Here is a 20,067-nt window from a genome sequence, read left to right as displayed (position 1 = left end):
AGTGGTAGTCTTGCTACTGTGTAGTCACAAGTGATATAGTCTTGCTACTTTTTAGTCACAAGTGATATAGTCTTGCTACTGTGTAGTCACAAGTGATATAATCTTGCTACTGTGTAGTCACAAGTGATATAGTCTTGCTACTGTGTAGTCACAAGTGATATAATCTTGCTACTGTGTAGTCACAAGTGATATAATCTTGCTACTGTGTAGTCACAAGTGATATAATCTTGCTACTGTGTAGTCACAAGTGATATAGTTTTACTGCTGTGTTATCAATACTTTCAATAATGTAATATTCTCATCATTAAAACATTACTAAATTAGAGAGCAGTTACAATATATTCAATCTAGATAAGACCTGAAAAGTACTTATACATATTCTTAGCTCTTTGCTTGCTTATTCCCTTAAATAATATCATACAGTTTTATAACTCATACATTAGGTCTCACAGGCTTTGTTTATCATTATCAATACAAACATCAATCACAATAACACAAACTCTAAAGCTAGATTATTGACATAGCACCACAGTCTTAAGGTCATGTTCACAAGCGGAACAGCTATTGTTATGCTAGATTATAGATAGGAATAGTGTCATTTGGTATTGGAGCATGAGTGGGTGAGTTAGTACTTGCATAGTAGGAGTTGGTACTAGTACAAACATAGTAGGAGGTGTTACTAGTACATGCATAGTAGGAGGTGTTTCTGGTACATGTATAGTAGGAGGTGTTCTTAGTACACGTATAGTAGGAGGTGGTATTAGTACATGTAAATAGGAGGTGTTCCTAGTAAATGTATGGTAGGAGGTGTTCCTAGTAAATGTATAGTAGGAGGTGTTCCTAGTACATGTATAGTAGGAGGTGTTCCTAGTACATGTATAGTAGGAGGCGTTTCTAGTACATGTATAGTAGGAGGTGGTACTAGTACATGTATAGTAGGAGGTGTTACTGGTCCATGCATAGTAGAAGGTGTTTCTAGTACATGTATAGTAGGAGGTGTTACTAGTCCATGCATAGTAGGAGGTGTTACTAGTACATGTATAGTAGGAGGTGTTACTAGTCCATGCATAGCAGGAGGTGTTCCTAGTACATGCATAATAGGAGGTACTACTAGTAGATTTATAGTAATATATACATTGCCCTGACTGTTAAAAAACTACTCACAATAATGTTTTACGATGTCAATACTAGAGCTGGATCTCACCACATCACATAAAACACTAGTCTCCCAAAACCTTCACGCAATGTTTAACAGTAATCATTTGCATGGCTAATGCCATCAAAATTTAGAGAGCTTTCAGACTTTTTGTGTCCCCTAGATGAGACGGCATAGCACAGTGCTAAAGGAATGTTTATTTTAGAATGGAGTAGGTTATCAGCAATCATTCAGTCCTAAGCTCTGCCATATACATAGAGTTGTCCTCTATTAGACTCTTGCAACAATATATAAATAATAGTGATTACTCTATTGATGACCGGCGCATGAATTTACTAACACACTTTTAGTCTACACCATCTGTATTCAATTTTGTAGTTTAAAATCATTAAGATTATATATTTATAAAAGATTTCTAAAAAAAATCATTTAAAAGATGATAAAATTATAAAAATTTATGAAAATTTATAAAGTTCTCATGCCATGACTATTGTTGATGCATCATCCCGCATGCATCCATCCATTGTTATTGTGCCATATTGGGCTCTGTTTTCGTGTAAGTCAATCAGAGTAAAAGCTAATTTCCCTTTTAAAACTCTAATAATTTGAACTTTTCACGTGTATCCTATTATGTGCCCCTATGAGTCACATTTATTCTATTACGTGCCCCTATGAGTCACATGTATCCTATCACTTGCCCCTATGAGTCACATGTATCCTATCATATGCTCCTATGAGTCACATGTATCCTATCATGTGCCCTATCCTACCTGCAGAAGTTTTCAAGCATGGTGGAACTAAACTTACCAAGAAACTGCACTGCCTTTTTACACTTGTGTGGACAACTGAGAAAATACCTGATGAATTACGTGATGCACTGATTGTTACCATCTTCAAAAAAGGAGATAGGACGATGTGTGGGAACTACAGGGGGATATCCCTCTTGTCAATAACGGGGAAGATTCTAGCTAGAATTCTGTCCTATAGACTCTCCAGTGTTGCGGAAAAAATTCTTCCAGAGACGCAGTGTGGTTTTAGGCCTGGCAGGGGTACAGTAGATATGATATTTGCTGCTAGACAGATTCAGGAAAAATGCCGAGAACAGAACAAGGACCTTTACATGGCCTTCATAGACCTTACCAAGGCTTTCGACACTGTTGACAGACAATCTCTCTACAAAGTACTTGAGAAAATCGGCTGCCCTCCCAAATTTGTGGCTATTGTGCAGCTTCTGCATGATGAGATGAACGCATCAGTTTTGGTGGATGGCCAACAAACGGATCCTTTTGGAGTAAAAACTGGGGTGAAACAAGGCTGCGTGATTGCGCCAACGCTGTTTTCTATCTACTTATATGCTGTACTACAACTTGTGAAACAAGAACTCTCTGAAGGTATCACATTGAACTACCGAATAGGCAATCTGTTCAACCTGCAGAGACTTCGGGCTAAAACTCTAACTTCGAAACAAAGTGTTCTTGAGCTCCAATATGCTGATGACAATGCTCTCGTGGCTCATACAGAAGAACATCTTCAAGAAGTCATGACAGCTTTTGAAAATGCTTACAGGGCTCTTGGACTCAAGCTGAATGCAAAGAAAACTCAAGTTTTGTACCAACCGAAACCTGGAAAAAACATAGTCACTCCACGCATAGTTGCCGGAGGCGAACCACTTTGCCCTGTAGATGACTTTGTATACCTAGGTAGTAATCTCTCCTCCAAAGCCGACCTAGGGAAGGAGATAGAGAGAAGACTGCAGGGAGCTAGCATAGCATACAGCAAACTGAGACAAAGAGTGTTTGAAAATCCAGTCTTGCAAGTCAACACCAAGCTAAAAGTGTACAAGGCAGTAATTGTCCCCACACTACTGTATGCCTCAGAAACGTGGGCTACTTACAGCACTGACGTCAAGGTTCTGGCGAACTATCACATGAGGAAAATGAGAGAACTGCTAATGATCCAATGGTCTGACAAACGCACTAACAATAGTGTGTATCAACAAGCTAAGATGTCCAGCCTCGAAAGTATGATCGTTAAGAACAGACTTCGTTGGGCTGGACACTTGGTTAGAATGCCAAACTACAGACTACCAAAACAGATTCTGTATGCCGAACTAGAAAATGGGAAGAGGTCACAGGGGGGACAGAGAAAGCGCTATAAAGACTGTCTCAAAGATAGCTTGAAGCGTTGTCACATCAGATGTGAAACCTGGGAATGGAATGCCACGAGAAGAACTGGATGGAGAACTCTAACTCATAAAGGGGTGAAGATACTTGAAAATGAAAAAATGCGTCACAGAGAGGAGCTCAAAGCAGCACGAAAAGTGCAGCGTAGCTCATCTGATACTTTGATGAATGATGACTACCAATGTCCACATTGCAATCGTCAATGCAGAGCAATGATCGGACTACGGAGCCATCTTAAAACACACCTAACACATCAATAAAGCAAGCAGACATCTTACTCTAAAGAGAGGGATTGCATAGAGAGAGAGAGAGAGATCATGTGCCCCTATGAGTCACATGTATCCTATTACGTGCCCCTATGAGTCACATGTATCCTATCACTTGCCCCTATGAGTCACATGTATCCTATCATATGCTCCTATGAGTCAAATGTATTCTATCATGTGCCCCTATGAGTCACATGTATCCTATCATGTGCCCCTCTGAGTCGCATGTATCCTATCACGTGACCCTATGAGTCACATGTATCCTATCATGTGCCCCTATAAGTCACATGTATCCTATCATGTGCCCCTATGAGTCACATGTATCCTATCATATGCTCCTATGAGTCACATGTATCCTATCATGTGCCCCTATGAGTCACATGTATCCTATCACGTGCCCCTCTGAGTCATATGTATCCTATCACGTGCCCCTATGAGTAGAAGGTGCATAAAAGAGCTCTAGTGACTCACTTCTATGTATCTTGCACAATGTTGGGACTTGAGCTGTGTAAACCAGCCCACAGAGAAGTCATATACCAGCTAGCCTGTTCTTGAGTTAAGCTGCAGCTCTATCAAGGCTGTGAGAAACTAATTGCCCATACAAAAGTACAAAGCCCAAAACTCAACCCTGTACTTGATTCTAGCTGGAGTTTGCTATCAGAATATATGTGCGTCTCTTCAAAGTTGTCTCAATGATCTATATGTGGTCAGTTTGCTCAGAAGTTACGTTTTTTTTAAATAAAACAAGGCAGTACTGTGCGAGCCTTGAAACTCTAATAACCCGCCTGTTAGCTGTTCTGTTTCTAGATGATTAGTGTGGAATAAGAATGCGCTAAAAAGAGGGTGTTCATTTCTGTGCTTTGCCAGGCAAGCTCGGAAAATGCCATAAACAACACTGGGCCAATCAATAATTAACATACGTATAATATGATATTTAGTATGTTATATAATATGATATATAGTATGATATATAATATTATATATAATATAATATGCAGTATGATATATAATATATATCATATTATACATAATATGATATATAATATATAATATGATATATAATATAATATATAATATGATATATAATATGATATGATACCAGCAAAATAAGTGGGCAAATTACTGCTAAACCTTAGCATAGAGCTCTAGCAGTATTTATAATAAGTAGGTAAGTTACTGCTAAACCTTAGCATAGAGCTCTAGCAGTATTTATAATAAGTCAACTTGAAATAAATTTTATGCTATTAAAAGCTTTATAATGTTTTAGTGGTTTGCACAAGAATGCTTTTGACTATCATGTACCAAATTATGTGGATCTTCATGGTGGCCACATACGTGGAGGGAGGGAGTCACAAGCCTAACATTATCATAGTGCTAGCAGATGACTTGGTAAGTGAAATGTAATATTTACGTATGATTCAGAGAATGAGTTAAAACAATGAGCTACAACAAAGGAAGAAAGGGAGACGAAGGAGAAAGAGAGAGCGATAAATTGTTAAAGAAAGGCCTACAATATATTCCGCTTTAATAGGTTGTTATCACTGTTCACTAAGGAGCTGCATTGGTTTAGTAGTCTATACAAGCTTAATACCTCAATATGTCTCCAACAACAACAATGAAATCTGCCTAAATAAACAGATTAATAACTAGATGTAGATGGTACTCTGTTATGGATGTAAGTCAACTAAATATATAAATATTATCTGGCATGAACTGTGAAGTAAAAACATACTATCTTCAGTATTTAATACCGTGTACTTACAATAGATATTAGTTATAGTATACTTACAATAGATACTAGGTATGGTATACTTACTTATATTAGATATTAGGTACAGTATACTTACATTAGATATTAGGTTTATATTATATCAGATTTATATTTAAATTGCATTGCACACAAAATGAAGATACTGTATATAGCTCCGCACAATAGAAAACCCAAATTTAAGTTCTTTATGTTTTATAGCATAGTTTTAAGAAAACTTTTATGAGAGAAAATGAAATAGTTACGCAATATACAATGTTCTTTTTTAACTACCAAAAACCTTTAGCTAAAAGTTTGTCGGGACAGTTTGAATGTTTCTGTTGTGCATGTTAGTTCAGACCTACAGTATTTAATGCAAAGTTAGTTTGTTTAGACTGCACTCAAAGCTTTAATTATACTCTTGATCAGAAAGTCACTTAAGTTTAGCTGGCCCTGTTTAAAAATACTGTGTTATTCTATTCATCTACCGACCTAGCAGTGTTAAGTACAGTGTACCTTAAGCAAAAGTGAGCGTATAAGGTAATAGAATAGCATGTCTTCAGCTAGACAGATTAGGCTGCTCAAAAAGCTATGTCTCTATAGTGTTTATTTTGGGTTTGAAATGATTTTTGGCACTTAATGTATTTGAGTCCGCTTTGTCGAGTCTTAAACCCTGCATAAGAGTGAAGACAGTGAAACAAAGCTGTATTGATAAAGGCTGTCTTTTAGGGCTATACAGATGCTGGGTTTCATGGGGGAGACCAGATACCCACCCCTCATATAGATAAACTAGCTCATGAAGGAATCATACTAGATAACTACTACACAGCTATGATATGTACACCATCAAGAGCTGCCCTGCTTACTGGAAGGCATCCTATGCAACTGGGGTTACAGCATGGTGTCGTTGCACCCCCTTGCCCTTTTGGGCTAGCATTGAATGAGACCCTCTTACCACAGTATTTGAAGAAATTTGGCTATGTTACTCACATGATAGGCAAGGTCAGACTTTAAACTTTCCTCTATTGTAGCATGCATCTGTTTATCTATGTTGTGTGCTGTTCTCTATCGTTAAAGCTCTTTAATAGGCCCCTTGCCCTACCCGCAGACTGATTGATTATTCTATTGATCTCTTCATCAAAATAAATGTCTACTGATCAAATCTTTTGGAGCAACGCATTTATATACTCTAGTCTGATCAGTTGCCTATGCATTATTATCATTGCTTAACATATGTACGCAATCAAACCTCTAGTCAAAGTTCCTTATTTAACAAATTTTCAACATCATGTGTCAAATCTGAGCACATATTTTACTCAACACTTAAAAGTAATTTCCAAAATATGATACACAAAGTATCTTGAAGAATAGCTGTTTTCTACTTGAAAAGTTATACTGTATCAAATATCAAGAATATAATGTACAAAATATTGTCAAATTAATAGATTACCTGTGTGTAAGTAACGGTAAGTTTGTTTAAACTTCACCTAACCTCAGTTAAAGTAAGTTACGCACATATCTTAACCACCACCTCTGCCTCAGTGTATCCCAACCACTACCTCTACCCCTGTGTATCACTACCACGACCTCTACTTTCTAATTTACACAACCTACTCTACAACATGTCTATGAGATAAAAGAACAATACAAACCTCCTTCTATTGGTCAGTACCTTATTAATTTAATTTATACAAACAAGTTAGTGTCTCACATTTGATTTTAATGCCATGTGTAATTAATTACGTATTTATATTTTTTAAATTGTGTAATATTTATAAATATATTTATAGATTAATAAACATTTATATTTTATAAATATTGGTGAAGAAGTCATTGTCGGTGTTTAGTCTGTGGCATGAAGGAACAATTGCTCTAACCAATGTCAAGGATTGACAGTAAATAGATACATGAGTTCTTTAATAGCTGATAGCTAGTGGCGTTTTAATGAATAGGCTACTTCCTCATCTTTGTATGATGTAGAAAGAGCTAATGCTTGCTTAATATTTTTTTAAGAAGATAATGGCTGAATTACTGAATAAGCAAGAACATTTTAAGATAATCCACAGTTCTACAAGTTTATAAAAGGCAAACTTTTACTACTAGGCAGCATTCTCCTTTTTATATTCAACATATATCTTCACGAAAAATTTTGTCATATGTACGGAAAGGAATGTTTTTAGATGCAGTAACAGAATTTAAACTTTCATTTAATTTTTGAACAATACTCATAAAAATAATTATCGTATGTTGATACTAATATTGTAAGATTTTCGAACAAGCAATTTACAATAATTAGCTTCATGTTGCAGTGGCACCTGGGTTTTTTTACTCAAGAATATACTCCTACGCACCGGGGATTTGACAGCCATCTTGGATTTTGGAGTGGAAGAACAGACTACTTCTCACATGAAAATGGGGTTTGTTATTTATATTTCTAAAGTTTTCAATGTTTTTAGAAACAATAGTATCATTATTGATATTTACATGTATGTATGTGGTTTGTTTACCAAACTTTTAAACAATGCACTAAGAAATAGTAGTGTTAGTTCCTAGCAAACAATATTCCTCTAACAGCTTTCAATATTGAAGGAGACATGGTGTAAATGAACTTGGAAGTTTTTACACGCATTGGGAAGTAAACGTACAGAATGAATGACGGTCTGGAGACAAAACTTACAAGAAGTGATTTTTTATAAAACTGGTTGGATTATGCAACATGGTTGGATTATGCAACATGGATGGATTATGCAACATGGTTGGATTATGCAACATGGATGGATTATGCAACATGGATGGATTATGTAACATGGTTGGATTATGCAACATGGTTGGATTATGCAACATGGTTGGATTATGCAACATGGTTGGATTATGCAACATGGTTGGATTATGCAACATTGTTGGATTATGCAACATGGTTGGATTATGCAACATGGTTGGATTATGCAACATTGTTGGATTATGCAACATGGTTGGATTATGCAACATGGTGTTGTTTAGAATCTAAATGAGAGAATATGTATGAGTATTAAAGAGAATGATTTTACTAGTAATAGTTTTTGAGTTATGATTATTTTTGTATAAAATTCACTACCAAAAGTTATTATCACGTGACAGAAATGCCGACTTGTGACGAATCAGTCTATAGTTACAGAAATAACAGCGATGACACACTGTAAAAAGCTGCAAAAAATTGATGGTTTGAGTCATATACATGTAAGAACATAATAAATGAAGCCAAATAAAAAAATCTAAGAGAAAATTGAAAGAAGATCAGTTAGACCTGGTCCAAGAGGGGCCTAGAAATATAGCGAAAGATGTAAGAGAAGATGACTCCAAATCACCAATGTCAGACAACTTCAAAAACTTTGAAAACCTACAAATAATAATGAATAAAGAATCAATACTGAGACTAAAATCTGGACTAAAAACTAGCAGAGTTACATGCTCACCGTTAACTTGAAAACAAGTTGATAAGAGGTATTTGGAGTTGTAGGTAAAATTGAACATAGAATTCCTCCTTTAACTTAACCCTCGTTTGATTGGTTAATTCAAATTAAGAAAATATAAATAATCTATACTAAATGGGACTTCTATTTTCGGCCTATTTAAGGTTCAAAAATATGAGCTAGCATGGTATTTTAACTCTTGTAGCCTGAGCTTACAACTGTAAATATTTCAAAACTTATAACATGAAACAGTCTCGGTACGATAGTGTTTAACATTGACTTGTTACATGTGCATGGAGAAGATTAACATTTGTTCATATCATCTAGCCTAATTCATTATTTGATTTGTACGGAAGGGGAAACGTGGTGCAGGACTGGATTTCTGGGAGAACATGACAGTGGCTAGAGAATATAATGGTAGTTATGGTACTGAGTTATTTGGGGACAGAGCTGTTGATCTGATTATGAGTCATAACCAGTCTAAGGTGAGTCATAATGGTAGTTATGGTACTGAGTTATTTGGGGACAGAGCTGTTGATCTGATCATGAGTCATAATTAGTCTAAGGCGAGTCATAATGGTAGTTATGGTACTGAGTTATTTGAGAACAGAGCTGTTGATATGATTATGAGTCATAATTAGTCTAAGGCGAGTCATAATGGTAGTTATGGTACTGAGTTATTTGAGAACAGAGCTGTTGATCTGATCATGAGTCATAACCAGTCTAAGGTGAGTCATAATGGTAGTTATGGTACTGAGTTATTTGGGAACAGAGCTGTTGATCTGATTATGAGTCATAACCAGTCTAAGGTGAGTCATAATGGTAGTTATGGTACTGAGTTATTTGGGAACAGAGCTGTTGATCCAATCAAGAGTCATAACCTGTCTAAGGTGAGTCATAATCCCACGACCAAACACGAGCGAAACAATTGTTTGGGAGCTTTAAGATAAATGCATATGTGCACACAACTCCCGAAAATTATTCATCAACACCATCGCAAACCCTTGTACCGAAATCTCATCAACAAATTTAACCATTTTTCAATGAAGTCGTTTACGTATAATAATGATACAAAACACATATAAACCTAATTAAATATGTTACCAAGTCTTTGAAATTTGTAGACAATTTCCTAAACCTTACCCATCTGATCGGATTATACATAAATAGACAGATTAATTTGGCCTAAAATCGCTATTAAAACTTTGACAAGCCTTCTTTAATCAAAATTAAGACCGGCCAACGAATCGCCGATAAGGCCGTGCGACAGAGAGTAGAACTATTAAGTCGTGTGCATCTTATGAGAAAAACATGCACATTTCACCAGTCTATAGCATTGTCCAATTGCTGAAGGTTTCTGTAATTAACGTAGAAGTACTGAAAAGTAATTGTTTCTTTTTTGCCGATTTCAAAGTAACTGACATTTTGGACACTTATAATGAGTACTTTGGTATTCCAACTGATGTCCAAAGCAGTGAAAGTAAAGGAAATGACGATGATATTTTTTTAACAATTCTTATAAGATTATTACAATATTTAATTATAAGAATAATTATTCGATTTTATAAGGTTTAATTATAAGAATAAGCATTCAAATTTACAAAATTGAAGAATATAGTGATCGATGTTGGGCAATATGTTACTGTTATTATTTTTCCAAAGATTTGGTTGATGATGCTATGGCTGTGCCCAATATCGCCGTACTGCCAAGCCGTTTTTAATATCTGCAAAATTAAGTAATAGGCCTACACTTTCTTATAGATATACATCTATTTCTAAGTCAACCAACTAAAATCTGTTTAGATTTTTAAATTCAGCATAATTTATTGCATATAAATACAAAAATCTAGATAAATATCACAACTTCTTGATATTGATTGCTATGACGTTTTGAAATGTAAACAAAATTGTGCATTGGTTTTCATTTCTCAAACTTTAACACCAGTTTTTTTAAAACTATGTTTTCGCACTAATGGGAAACATGCATTGACCATAAAATCTGCTGTAATTAAGCTGGAACCAAATTTTTTTTGCGAAATAACTGAGAATTTTTTTCCTTCTGCTAGTGTAGATAACTCCAAATCTCACAGACCCAACTTAACCATGGTTTCTGTGATCATGACCCATTTTTTCACTTTAGTTGCAGATCGCTGTCAAAACCATTCTGCATTCAACACAACCAACTTTCAAACTGTGTATATTACACAGCAGCTTGACATTTTACTTCTGATATTGCATTTCTCCTATTGCAGGGGGAGAGATATAAACATATAATCTTTTCTTTCATTATTGCTGTTTGTTGTATATAATAACACCCACACCCAGTGCATTGCAGCTACTATTGCAGTTATCCTATTGCACTGCAGTGTCATTTGACTGCTAATATTGCATTTCTCAACCAGCAGTACCCTTTTTTTCCAATATCACTTTGGTCATGGACTGTATGACAGGGGAATTTCTAGTAGTAGTTATAACTGTCATGATAATCAATTACTAAATTATCACTGCTTACAAGACCATAGACATGCAGTGAGTATTTGGCTAATTAATTACTACGCAACTTGTTTTCCTCCCTATGTCATAATATAGCAAATATACTGCATTGCATTATAATAAAATACAAACAATGTAATGCAATTTAATGTGCTATAATAATATATAATGACGTAAAAAATATATTACAATATTATAGGATAATATGCAGCAACATAATATCATTTAAAGTATCATAATAATATATAATGAAACAGTAACAAGATAAATTATTCAACGATTACTGTAATATGTTATAAGATAATATTATACAGCGTAATACAGTATAATATTATACGAAAAATTATAATATGGCTATAATATAGAATAATGAAATATGATAAAATGTAATACAACATAATATACATGTAATGTGCCGAAATACAAATTAGCGTTATGTTATAATATAATGTAGTCAATAAAGCTTAATACTAACAATGAGTAAAACTGTACATTGCATCTTATACACCAGTAATTAATGGTTAGACAGCATTTACTTAAATATTCATAGCAATATTTTAGCAGACACATAATTATAGTAAATATTGCGCGGAGTACAAAATTCACACTAAATATGCTAATCTTTAATAATTCTGGTGTTTCAACAAGCAGAGAAATATTAAAGACTAGCTGTGCCACCCGGCGTTGCCCGTGTAATAGAAGAGTCTTTGGACAGAAAATTGATGTATATTTAACATATAATCACATTTGCAATTATAACTTTCAAAGCACATATCATGAGAGAAGTGTGTGGTGTAATTGAAATAAACTAAGAGAGAAATAAAAACAACTGTAAAGATTTTAAATCTTTGTCAAACGACTGTGCTTCTCAAGCTAGTGGCCTGGCATATTGCCAATGGAAAACTGCACTAAGCTCCATGTAGTTAATAAGGTTAGGCTTCCAATGACGGTAAGCCATAACTTACCATTCTGCATTGTTGTCTGCATTGTTGTCCAGCTCAGCTGTTCTAATAATAGCTATAGCCGGATTTCCAACAGACAGATATACGGACTTTGAGAAATATATATATAGATAGATGAACATGAAACAATGGGTAGAGTCCCCTGGACTTCCTCCAAATAAAAGCTATAGTAAGGATGTTCAAATGCTGAGTTATGATTCGCTGTCAAACCTTAATGTTGCAATACAATTGGTTGTCTGTGTAACCTTTAATATACACTGTTGGATCCACTGTCAAAAGATTGTTATGTTGTTTGTAGCATTAATACTGATATTTGGGATATAGTGATAAAATATGAAGTGTGTGCTTTTGTTTGTATGTACTATGTAGCCCTTCTTCTTGTATCTGCCACATCAAGCTGTGCATGCTGGGATTCCCCCTCAACCCTTAAAGGCTCCTCAAGAGTACCTCGACAGGTTTAAGTTCATCAAACATGATGGGAGACGTCGATACGCAGGTCAGTAGATACGCAGGCATGCTTTCATCACAACGGTTTGGTCAGTTCTAAAAATATGATAAAGTCACTGGGTACATAACTATCAGCTTACTGTTTTAAGACAAGCAACGCCATTGGCCAACATCTTATGAAACCTAGCAACACTTTACTGTTGTTTCTTTGATAAGAGATCCAAGGTTGTAATGGCTTTATATAGTTGAGAATGCCACACATAGAGTTCACTAACTGAAACGTTAAGCCTGGTTCCCATATACGTCGCAAAGCACCGGCGACAGCACCGCAGGCTATTAGCGGTGAAATGAGAACCCACGCGCCGGGTACCGCCGAGGACCGCCGGTAGTTGCCGGCGGCATCGCAATAGTTTAGCCCTGTTCAAATTTTGCAAAAGGCCGCAGGAAAAACTTTTCCGAAATGCACTGTACGGGTGAAGGTCACCATTATAGAAACGGCATGGCGAGCAAACATTTTATTTGATTACGCGATTATGTTTAGCGATGCAGCTTATATGTGAACATATGCCGACGAGCCAACCGTCGCAAATGTTTTGTTGCACAAGTTACCGCCGGAGTCTCGCAATCGATATGGGAATAAGGCTTAAGTTGTCATATGAGCAATGTTGAAATGATACCAAAATGTTGCAAGTGTCAATACTGAAATTATGTTAATACTGACATGGTGTCAAAGTGCTTCAAACGTCAAAATTGACATGTTGTCAAAGTGCTCAAGTGTCAACGTTGACATTTTATTGAAATGCTGTAGCTGTCAATGTCGATATGATATCAGATTGTCACAAATAGCAAAACTGGCATGTTGTCAAAGTACTCAAGTGTCATTGTTGACATGTGGGCCAAGGTGTGAAAGCACCGATACTGAAATGATACTTGCATGCTACAAATGCTCATTATAGCTTTCATCATTTATAATCTTAAGACATCTTCTGACAGACTTGTATGATCTTCTAATGCTGGTTTCAAAATTATCCAAACATAGTAAAACTCTGAGCTTATCAGAGGTTAGAATTACATCTTTTGGGTCAGCTAATGATTTCAAGTGTATTGAACTGCAATAAAATCTTTTGTTCAAATACATTGTTAAAAATATTATTTAGTTTTCGGTTTTATTTCGGCAGAAAAAATTTGTTATGTTTTTTTCATCATCTGCCATGTTGGCTGCAGCTATGCTCTCAGTGTTAGACGACTCCATAGGAAACCTGACTGCAGCTCTAAAGAAGAGTGGAATGTATGAGAACACAATTCTCATATTTTCTACTGATAATGGTGGTCCAGCTGATGGCTTTGATGGAAACTATGCTTCTAATTGGCCATTGAGGTACAAAGCTATAAAATTGAAGTTTATTTTTACTAAAGCTAGTAGTGCAGTAAGTGAAACTAAAATCATGCATTTTGATTTTTACTGTACATATATGTTTAATTCATTTTGGTATTTGCTTCACACATTAAAACCATTGCATGTTATATCAAATATTCTTATAGGAACTTAAAATTAGTCATTCAACAGCCAAAATATTAACAATAGACCAAATGAATTATTTAAGAGAGCTCCACTTATAAAACCTTAATTTTTTTAAATATAACCTAAACCAGAGCTTACTCTTCTTATGCAGAAGAGACAGACAGTATGCAGGTAGATAAAATACACCTTAATAAATAAGATAAATATGCAATAATTATAATCTAATATACAGTAGACTATGTGATGAAATTCAATATTTTTACGCTTTATTCGGATAGTCTTTCATTAGCTTCAAAACTTTGACCCATTTCAAAAAAATTGTCATTTCATTATTTTTACTCTTGACAAGGTTTAAATCTCACCTCTTATTTTTAATTCTACGTATGTTGAAACATTGAGATGTTAAAGTAATTGTAAGTATAGGTTTGCCTGCAGTCTGAGAAATGAGGCTTCTGCCAAGTATCAGCAAAGCAAACCTTTCTTGGACTAGTATGCTCTGAATGTGGTCGAAAGAATTGTACTGAACGTAAACACATGGAGATAAAAAATACTGTATTCAAAATAGCTTGACACATTTTGTGTTTACGCAATGGAATAATGGTGATAATCTTGATTGCAAAAATGTTGTTTTTTTGTTTTTTTTCTCAGCCTAATGGTGTCTAATTTAAAAATGTGTTTATAAGTTAAGCTGAACGTTTGAGCATAGTCTTGAGAGGAGGATGAGCCTTTGAAGGGAGATAAATAAAAACAGGCTGAAAACAGGCCTTTTGTGAAGAATATATTGTGTAGCATTGAAACAAAAAAAATAGACTAGCCTAATTTCACATTGCAAGAAATCAGGTGAAACTTTGATAGCTTTGAAAAACTATCCAAGGTCAGCATCCAATTAAGTGGAGAGATGAGTTTGACACACATTTCCTTCAGGTGCTTTTCTCTTTTTATATAAAGTCGGATGTGGGTCTAACCCATGTCTCTCAGTCTAAAGAAGTTAATTTACCTAGCATTTTAGTTAATTTACTTACAGAGGTTGTAAATATACCAATTGGGAAGGGGGTGTGAGAGCCGCCTCCTTCATACACAGTCCATTGCTTAAGAACCCTGGTACTACTTCCCATCACCTCATGCACATCTCTGATTGGCTACCAACTATCATGTCAGCGATAGGTATGTGTCTCATCTTTTTATAAGGTATAAAATTTGTTCAAAATAAAAAGTTTCATCACAAAAAAAAGCATATTTCAGTCAACTAATGATGTGAGAAGTTCAATGTATGCTTTGGTAAATGAACTAAAAAATATTTGTATAATTGAGTTTAATTATATTTGGAAAGTTGGTCTTAGAGTTTTGACAATTTATTCTACAATTTTCCGGAATCGTTTTTGAAGTCAAATAAAAGTTATCAAGCATAAAGTACTCAAAGCTAGAGAAATAATTTACAAGGAAATGTCATGTCATGCTTTAATTTAGCAGCCTGATTTTCAAGCAAACAAAACTTGGGAAATGTACTAATAAGCTTGAAAATGTCAGGTCAAGGTCATGTCTGTTTGTCATTTCGCAGGCAGCAAACTACAGCGTGTAGATTACTGACAAATTTTAACCTGTAAAACAACTTGAGATCTTCGCTTCACAATCGCTATTTATCTGGAAAACTATGAATGTTTAATAGCGAAAGTTGTGCTCCTGTGAGACAACCAACACCAGCTAAAGGTTTTGCTTTAGGGGAGAAACTACCAAGTAATATTGATTACTATGGAGTAGATCAATGGCCATCTATACAGTTCAACGTCTCCTCTGCTCGTAATGAAATCATGCACAACTATGATGATGGAGCAGGGGCTATCAGATACGGAGACTATAAACTCGTGGTAAGAAAGAAGCTGATAGCCACTGTATCAAAATAATATTTGATACTGCACTAGATTTGTTATTAGGGAAGGCCTCCTAATCACTACGTTAGCTCTAAGAGCTTTCTAGGCCAGAGTAATACGCTAATTTGAAGCATTAAGTTTATAGCTAACATCCACACAGTTGGAGCTGATGTTTATATCTTTGCAGGGTATAATACGTGCGGCTTCTTATATAACTGCAAATTTGTTATTCAATATTACAGATATGTTGTACAGAAAATGAAATGAATGGTTGGTACCCTGAGGAGCGCTCCTACATCGGAGCCAATCAAAAACTTTACATTCACTGTGGAGAACGCAACTCCTCTCTACCTTCCTGCACCTCAGCTGACAAATATTGTCTGTTTGACTTAGCATCAGATCCATGTGAATACAACAATATTGCATCTCTCATGCCTGAATTAGCTGAGAGACTGTATCGTAAGCTGATGACGTTTGCTGACGCTGCCCAGCCTCCTAGGAACAAACCTTCAGATCCCGCATCACATCCCTCCAAGCACAACGGGCACTGGACAGACTGGCTAGATAAACATCCAGTTCTCTGATTCGTTTAAAATTAATTGAGAAAAACTGAATATTTAGAAGCAAATAAATATTGATTTGTTAACTTGAGTATTTAAAAAGATAATAAAAGTTGACATGAAGTCCATTTAGCTCACTGCTGATTTCATTCCTCATGACACAGAAATGAAAACAACTTGTCACACTTCCTCTACAATTGCTAGAGTATGACGCGACATATAAACATCAAATATAAGTATTTTATGTTTTGCAGAAACACTATGCAGCACCAATCTGTGAATACTTTCAAATAGTAAATTTGTTTTGTCATCAAACCAAAAATATCCTAAAATTTATCATTATATTGCGGTCACTAATGGTGTATTGGGTGCATCACAAATAACCATGTAACACTTCGATGCATCACAAATAACCATGTAACACTTCGGTGCATCACCAATAACCATGTAACACTTCGATGCATCACCAATAACCATGTAACACTTCGATGCATCACCAATAACCATGTAACACTTCGATGCATCACAAATAACCATGTAACACTTCGATGCATCCACACGTAATGAAAAATAAACCAAGCATTTACTTACATTGTATCTGTGAAATTGCAGCTTCAAACAAGACTTCATCAATCATGCCAAAAGTTTGCATAGAATGCTATTTAAAAGTGTACTTTTAATGAAAGAGTGTTACAGGAACCTTTGGCAGAAATTTTATCTGATTTCTGCCAAATCTGATAAAATTGTTGTGCCAGCTCATGTTTGTGGCGTATATCTTTAGATTTATTCTACGGGTCATTCGAGTCAACAATGACCTCTCTAGCAGCTCTATCACCTAACATACTGATCTCAACAATGACCTCTCTAGCAGCTCTATCACCTAACATACTGATCTCAACAATGACCTCTCTAGCAGCTCTATCACCTAACATACTGATCTCAACAATGACCTCTCTAGCAGCTCTATCACCTAACATACTGATCTCAACAATGACCTCTCTAGCAGCTCTATCACCTAACATACTGATCTCAACAATGACCTCTCTAGCAGCTCTATCACCTAACATACTGATCTCAACAATGACCTCTCTAGCAGCTCTATCACCTAACATACTGATCTCAACAATGGCCTCTCTAGCAGCTCTATCACCTAACATACTGATCTCAACAATGACCTCTCTATCAGTTCTATCACCTAACATACTGATCTCAACAATGACCTCTCTAGCAGCTCTATCACCTAACATACTGATCTCAACAATGACCTCTCTAGCAGCTCTATCACCTAACATACTGATCTCAACAATGGCCTCTCTAGCAGCTCTATCACCTAACATACTGATCTCAACAATGACCTCTCTAGCAGTTCTATCACCTAACATGCTGACCTCAACAATGACCTCTCTAGCAGCTCTATCACCTAACATACTGATCTCAACAATGACCTCTTTAGCAGCTCTATCACCTAACATACTGATCTCAACAATGGCCTCTCTAGCAGCTCTATCACCTAACATACTGATCTCTCATCACAGGTCTGATTGCAAGGATCCAACAGAATGAATCCTTGCAATGGATGCGCGCGATGATGTATCCCACAGTACACCGCTAGACCCTTTCAACCTATCCCACAATTCACACGGACACCAGGGCGGGCAAAAAATTTTTTCCCAAACAGGTTTACATACGGCAGTAAAATTTTGGCTCCTGATTGGCTTTAGTAATTGAGTTTTAGTAATCAAAACCTACATCATTACATTAAAAGTCAATAGTTATAATTAGAGAAGTACACAAAATTTCAAAATTTTATTCAAAATGGCTTAAATTAATGAGTTTTAAGTGAGCGCCTCTTCCGTTTTAACAGCACTTTTTGAATGATAACATAAGTTTTACTACGTTATTTAAAATTTTGTGTTCCTTTCTAATTATAACTATTGATTTCTAATGTAATGATGTAGGTTTTGGTTACTAAAACTCAATTACTAAAACCAATCAGGAGCCAAAATTTTAGTGCCGTATGTAAACCTGTTTGGGGAAAAAACAATTCGCCGCTGGGGGTGTTCCGAAGAAATCGGTCTCCCGTATGAAAGAATAAGCCTGGTTTTCATACTACAGCGCAATTTCGCAACGGAGAGCTATTTTTCCGAAGAAATATGTCTCTCCTACGAAAAAGTAAGGAAATTATCCAACCTGTCCAATGCAAGCATGGCACCTACGCGCGATATGGAAACACTGCATCGCGGCCCAAGCAGTGCACTGCACACGATCACTGGGCCGCGCACGATCATTGCGCTGACATATGGAAACCAGGCTCTAGTTTCTCTTGGTCCTTTATCTGCTCAACTTGCCTGAGTTTACTCACTCATGGCCAAGTCTCCTGCTGTCCCAAAACTTGGCCTAACTATAGCATCGCTCCAGGGTTCAGCTAGGCAGCTTGCCCTGGTCTCTGCACTTTGCCATCACATGGTGGTGTACTGCGATGCTATCACTGTTCAGAACCTAATAAATCCTGCAATATGACTCGTGATATGGGTGGCTATATGGGACCTATGATGGGCCTAGACGATACCAAGGTAAAAGGAGAGAAGTAGGATACTTGGGCCACCAAAATATTAAAATTCTTTATTGCGGAACATAGCTAACATTCTTTATAGCTAACATAGTTTTGTATTTATAATTTTGTATGTTTGTAGAACTTGGTTGAGTGCATCTGTGGACATGGTTTTACTTTTGTACTCCCAACTGCATTCAAATAATTGTGGAGTAAAGTCAATGGCCCATCTATTCTTGAAAAAGGATGCATGGGTCAGTATGGAGGATGCATGGGCCACCACTTGAGAATACTTGGGCATAAGGGCAAATTTCATGATCTATGGCTACACGCCTAACTTACTGCTTTTCATCTATTACCTTATCTACAGCACTTTTCATAACATCATTTGATGTATAGCTTCTTGCTGTTTTCTTTTTTTAAACTAGGGCTTTGTCTAAAAGTATACATTGAATGAGTTATGACAAAAGGATAGATGGGCCGCTCGACCCATCTGACCTTTTATGTGCTTGCACTGAAGTAGGATAGTTGAGCCCACTGGCCCAAATACCCTCATCTTTAATGGCCCATGTGTCCTCAGGTTATAAGTTTTGTAAAGTGCAAAATCTCTCAAGTTGTTTACAGATTTGTTCTAAAATCGATCTTAAACCAGCTAAAAGATGTTTATTTATATTATAAAAGAGAATTTAAGTAAACATCGTTCATTCATTGCATGTTAAATCCGCTAGAATTTTCAGTAAATTTATAAAACAATGCTAATGAAAGCCAACTTACTTCTGCACTTGACAGTTTCACTTTGACAGGAACTAATATGGCAACAGTGACCTATTTTTTGATTGGACAAAGTTATTCAAGCAATGGAA

General features: G+C 35.9%; 2 protein-coding genes across 3 annotated transcripts; one reads left to right on the top strand and one right to left on the bottom strand.

Annotated features, from left to right (window-relative positions):
• The first annotated feature begins 577 nt into the window (after positions 1–577).
• LOC137387513 (arylsulfatase J-like) lies at positions 578–16,783 on the top strand. 2 transcript variants are annotated; one of them, XM_068073957.1, is made up of 11 exons: positions 578–620; positions 4,873–4,994; positions 6,082–6,354; positions 7,662–7,769; positions 8,833–8,844; positions 9,158–9,286; positions 12,626–12,752; positions 13,928–14,081; positions 15,250–15,389; positions 15,945–16,090; positions 16,336–16,783. In XM_068073957.1, the coding sequence occupies exons 2-11, from the start codon at positions 4,887–4,889 to the stop codon at positions 16,675–16,677; spliced, it is 1,539 nt and encodes a 512-aa protein (XP_067930058.1). In that variant the 5' UTR covers positions 578–620; positions 4,873–4,886; the 3' UTR covers positions 16,678–16,783. The 2 variants fall into 2 exon arrangements, with proteins under 2 accessions (XP_067930058.1, XP_067930057.1); XM_068073956.1 differs by lacking the exon at positions 8,833–8,844 and having other exon boundaries at positions 581–620.
• A 658-nt stretch (positions 16,784–17,441) lies between these two features.
• On the bottom strand, positions 17,442–18,170 carry LOC137388248 (uncharacterized). Its single transcript, XM_068074747.1, has one exon. It carries the CDS (start codon positions 18,168–18,170, stop codon positions 17,442–17,444), a length of 729 nt encoding a protein of 242 aa, XP_067930848.1.
• Positions 18,171–20,067: the final 1,897 nt, after the last annotated feature.

Source organism: Watersipora subatra, chromosome 2 (assembly GCF_963576615.1).
Source record: "Watersipora subatra chromosome 2, tzWatSuba1.1, whole genome shotgun sequence".
NCBI lineage: Eukaryota > Metazoa > Bryozoa > Gymnolaemata > Cheilostomatida > Watersiporidae > Watersipora > Watersipora subatra.
The sequence above is the reverse complement of the archived record's forward strand: the minus strand, read 5'-3'. Positions and strand labels throughout refer to the sequence as shown.

What these genes read in the sequence shown, in the direction of transcription:
- LOC137387513 (XM_068073957.1), top strand. Translation starts at nt 4,887, where the DNA reads ATGCTTTTGACTATCATGTACCAAATTATGTGGATCTTCATGGTGGCC. An exon ending in TGGGAGACGTCGATACGCAG is followed by an intron (nt 12,753 to 13,927) that starts GTCAGTAGATAC and finishes TGTTGGCTGCAG; the next exon opens with CTATGCTCTCAGTGTTAGAC. An exon ending in AACTATCATGTCAGCGATAG is followed by an intron (nt 15,390 to 15,944) that starts GTATGTGTCTCA and finishes GTTTTGCTTTAG; the next exon opens with GGGAGAAACTACCAAGTAAT.
- LOC137388248 (XM_068074747.1), bottom strand. Translation starts at nt 18,170, where the DNA reads ATGTTAGGTGATAGAGCTGCTAGAGAGGCCATTGTTGAGATCAGTATG.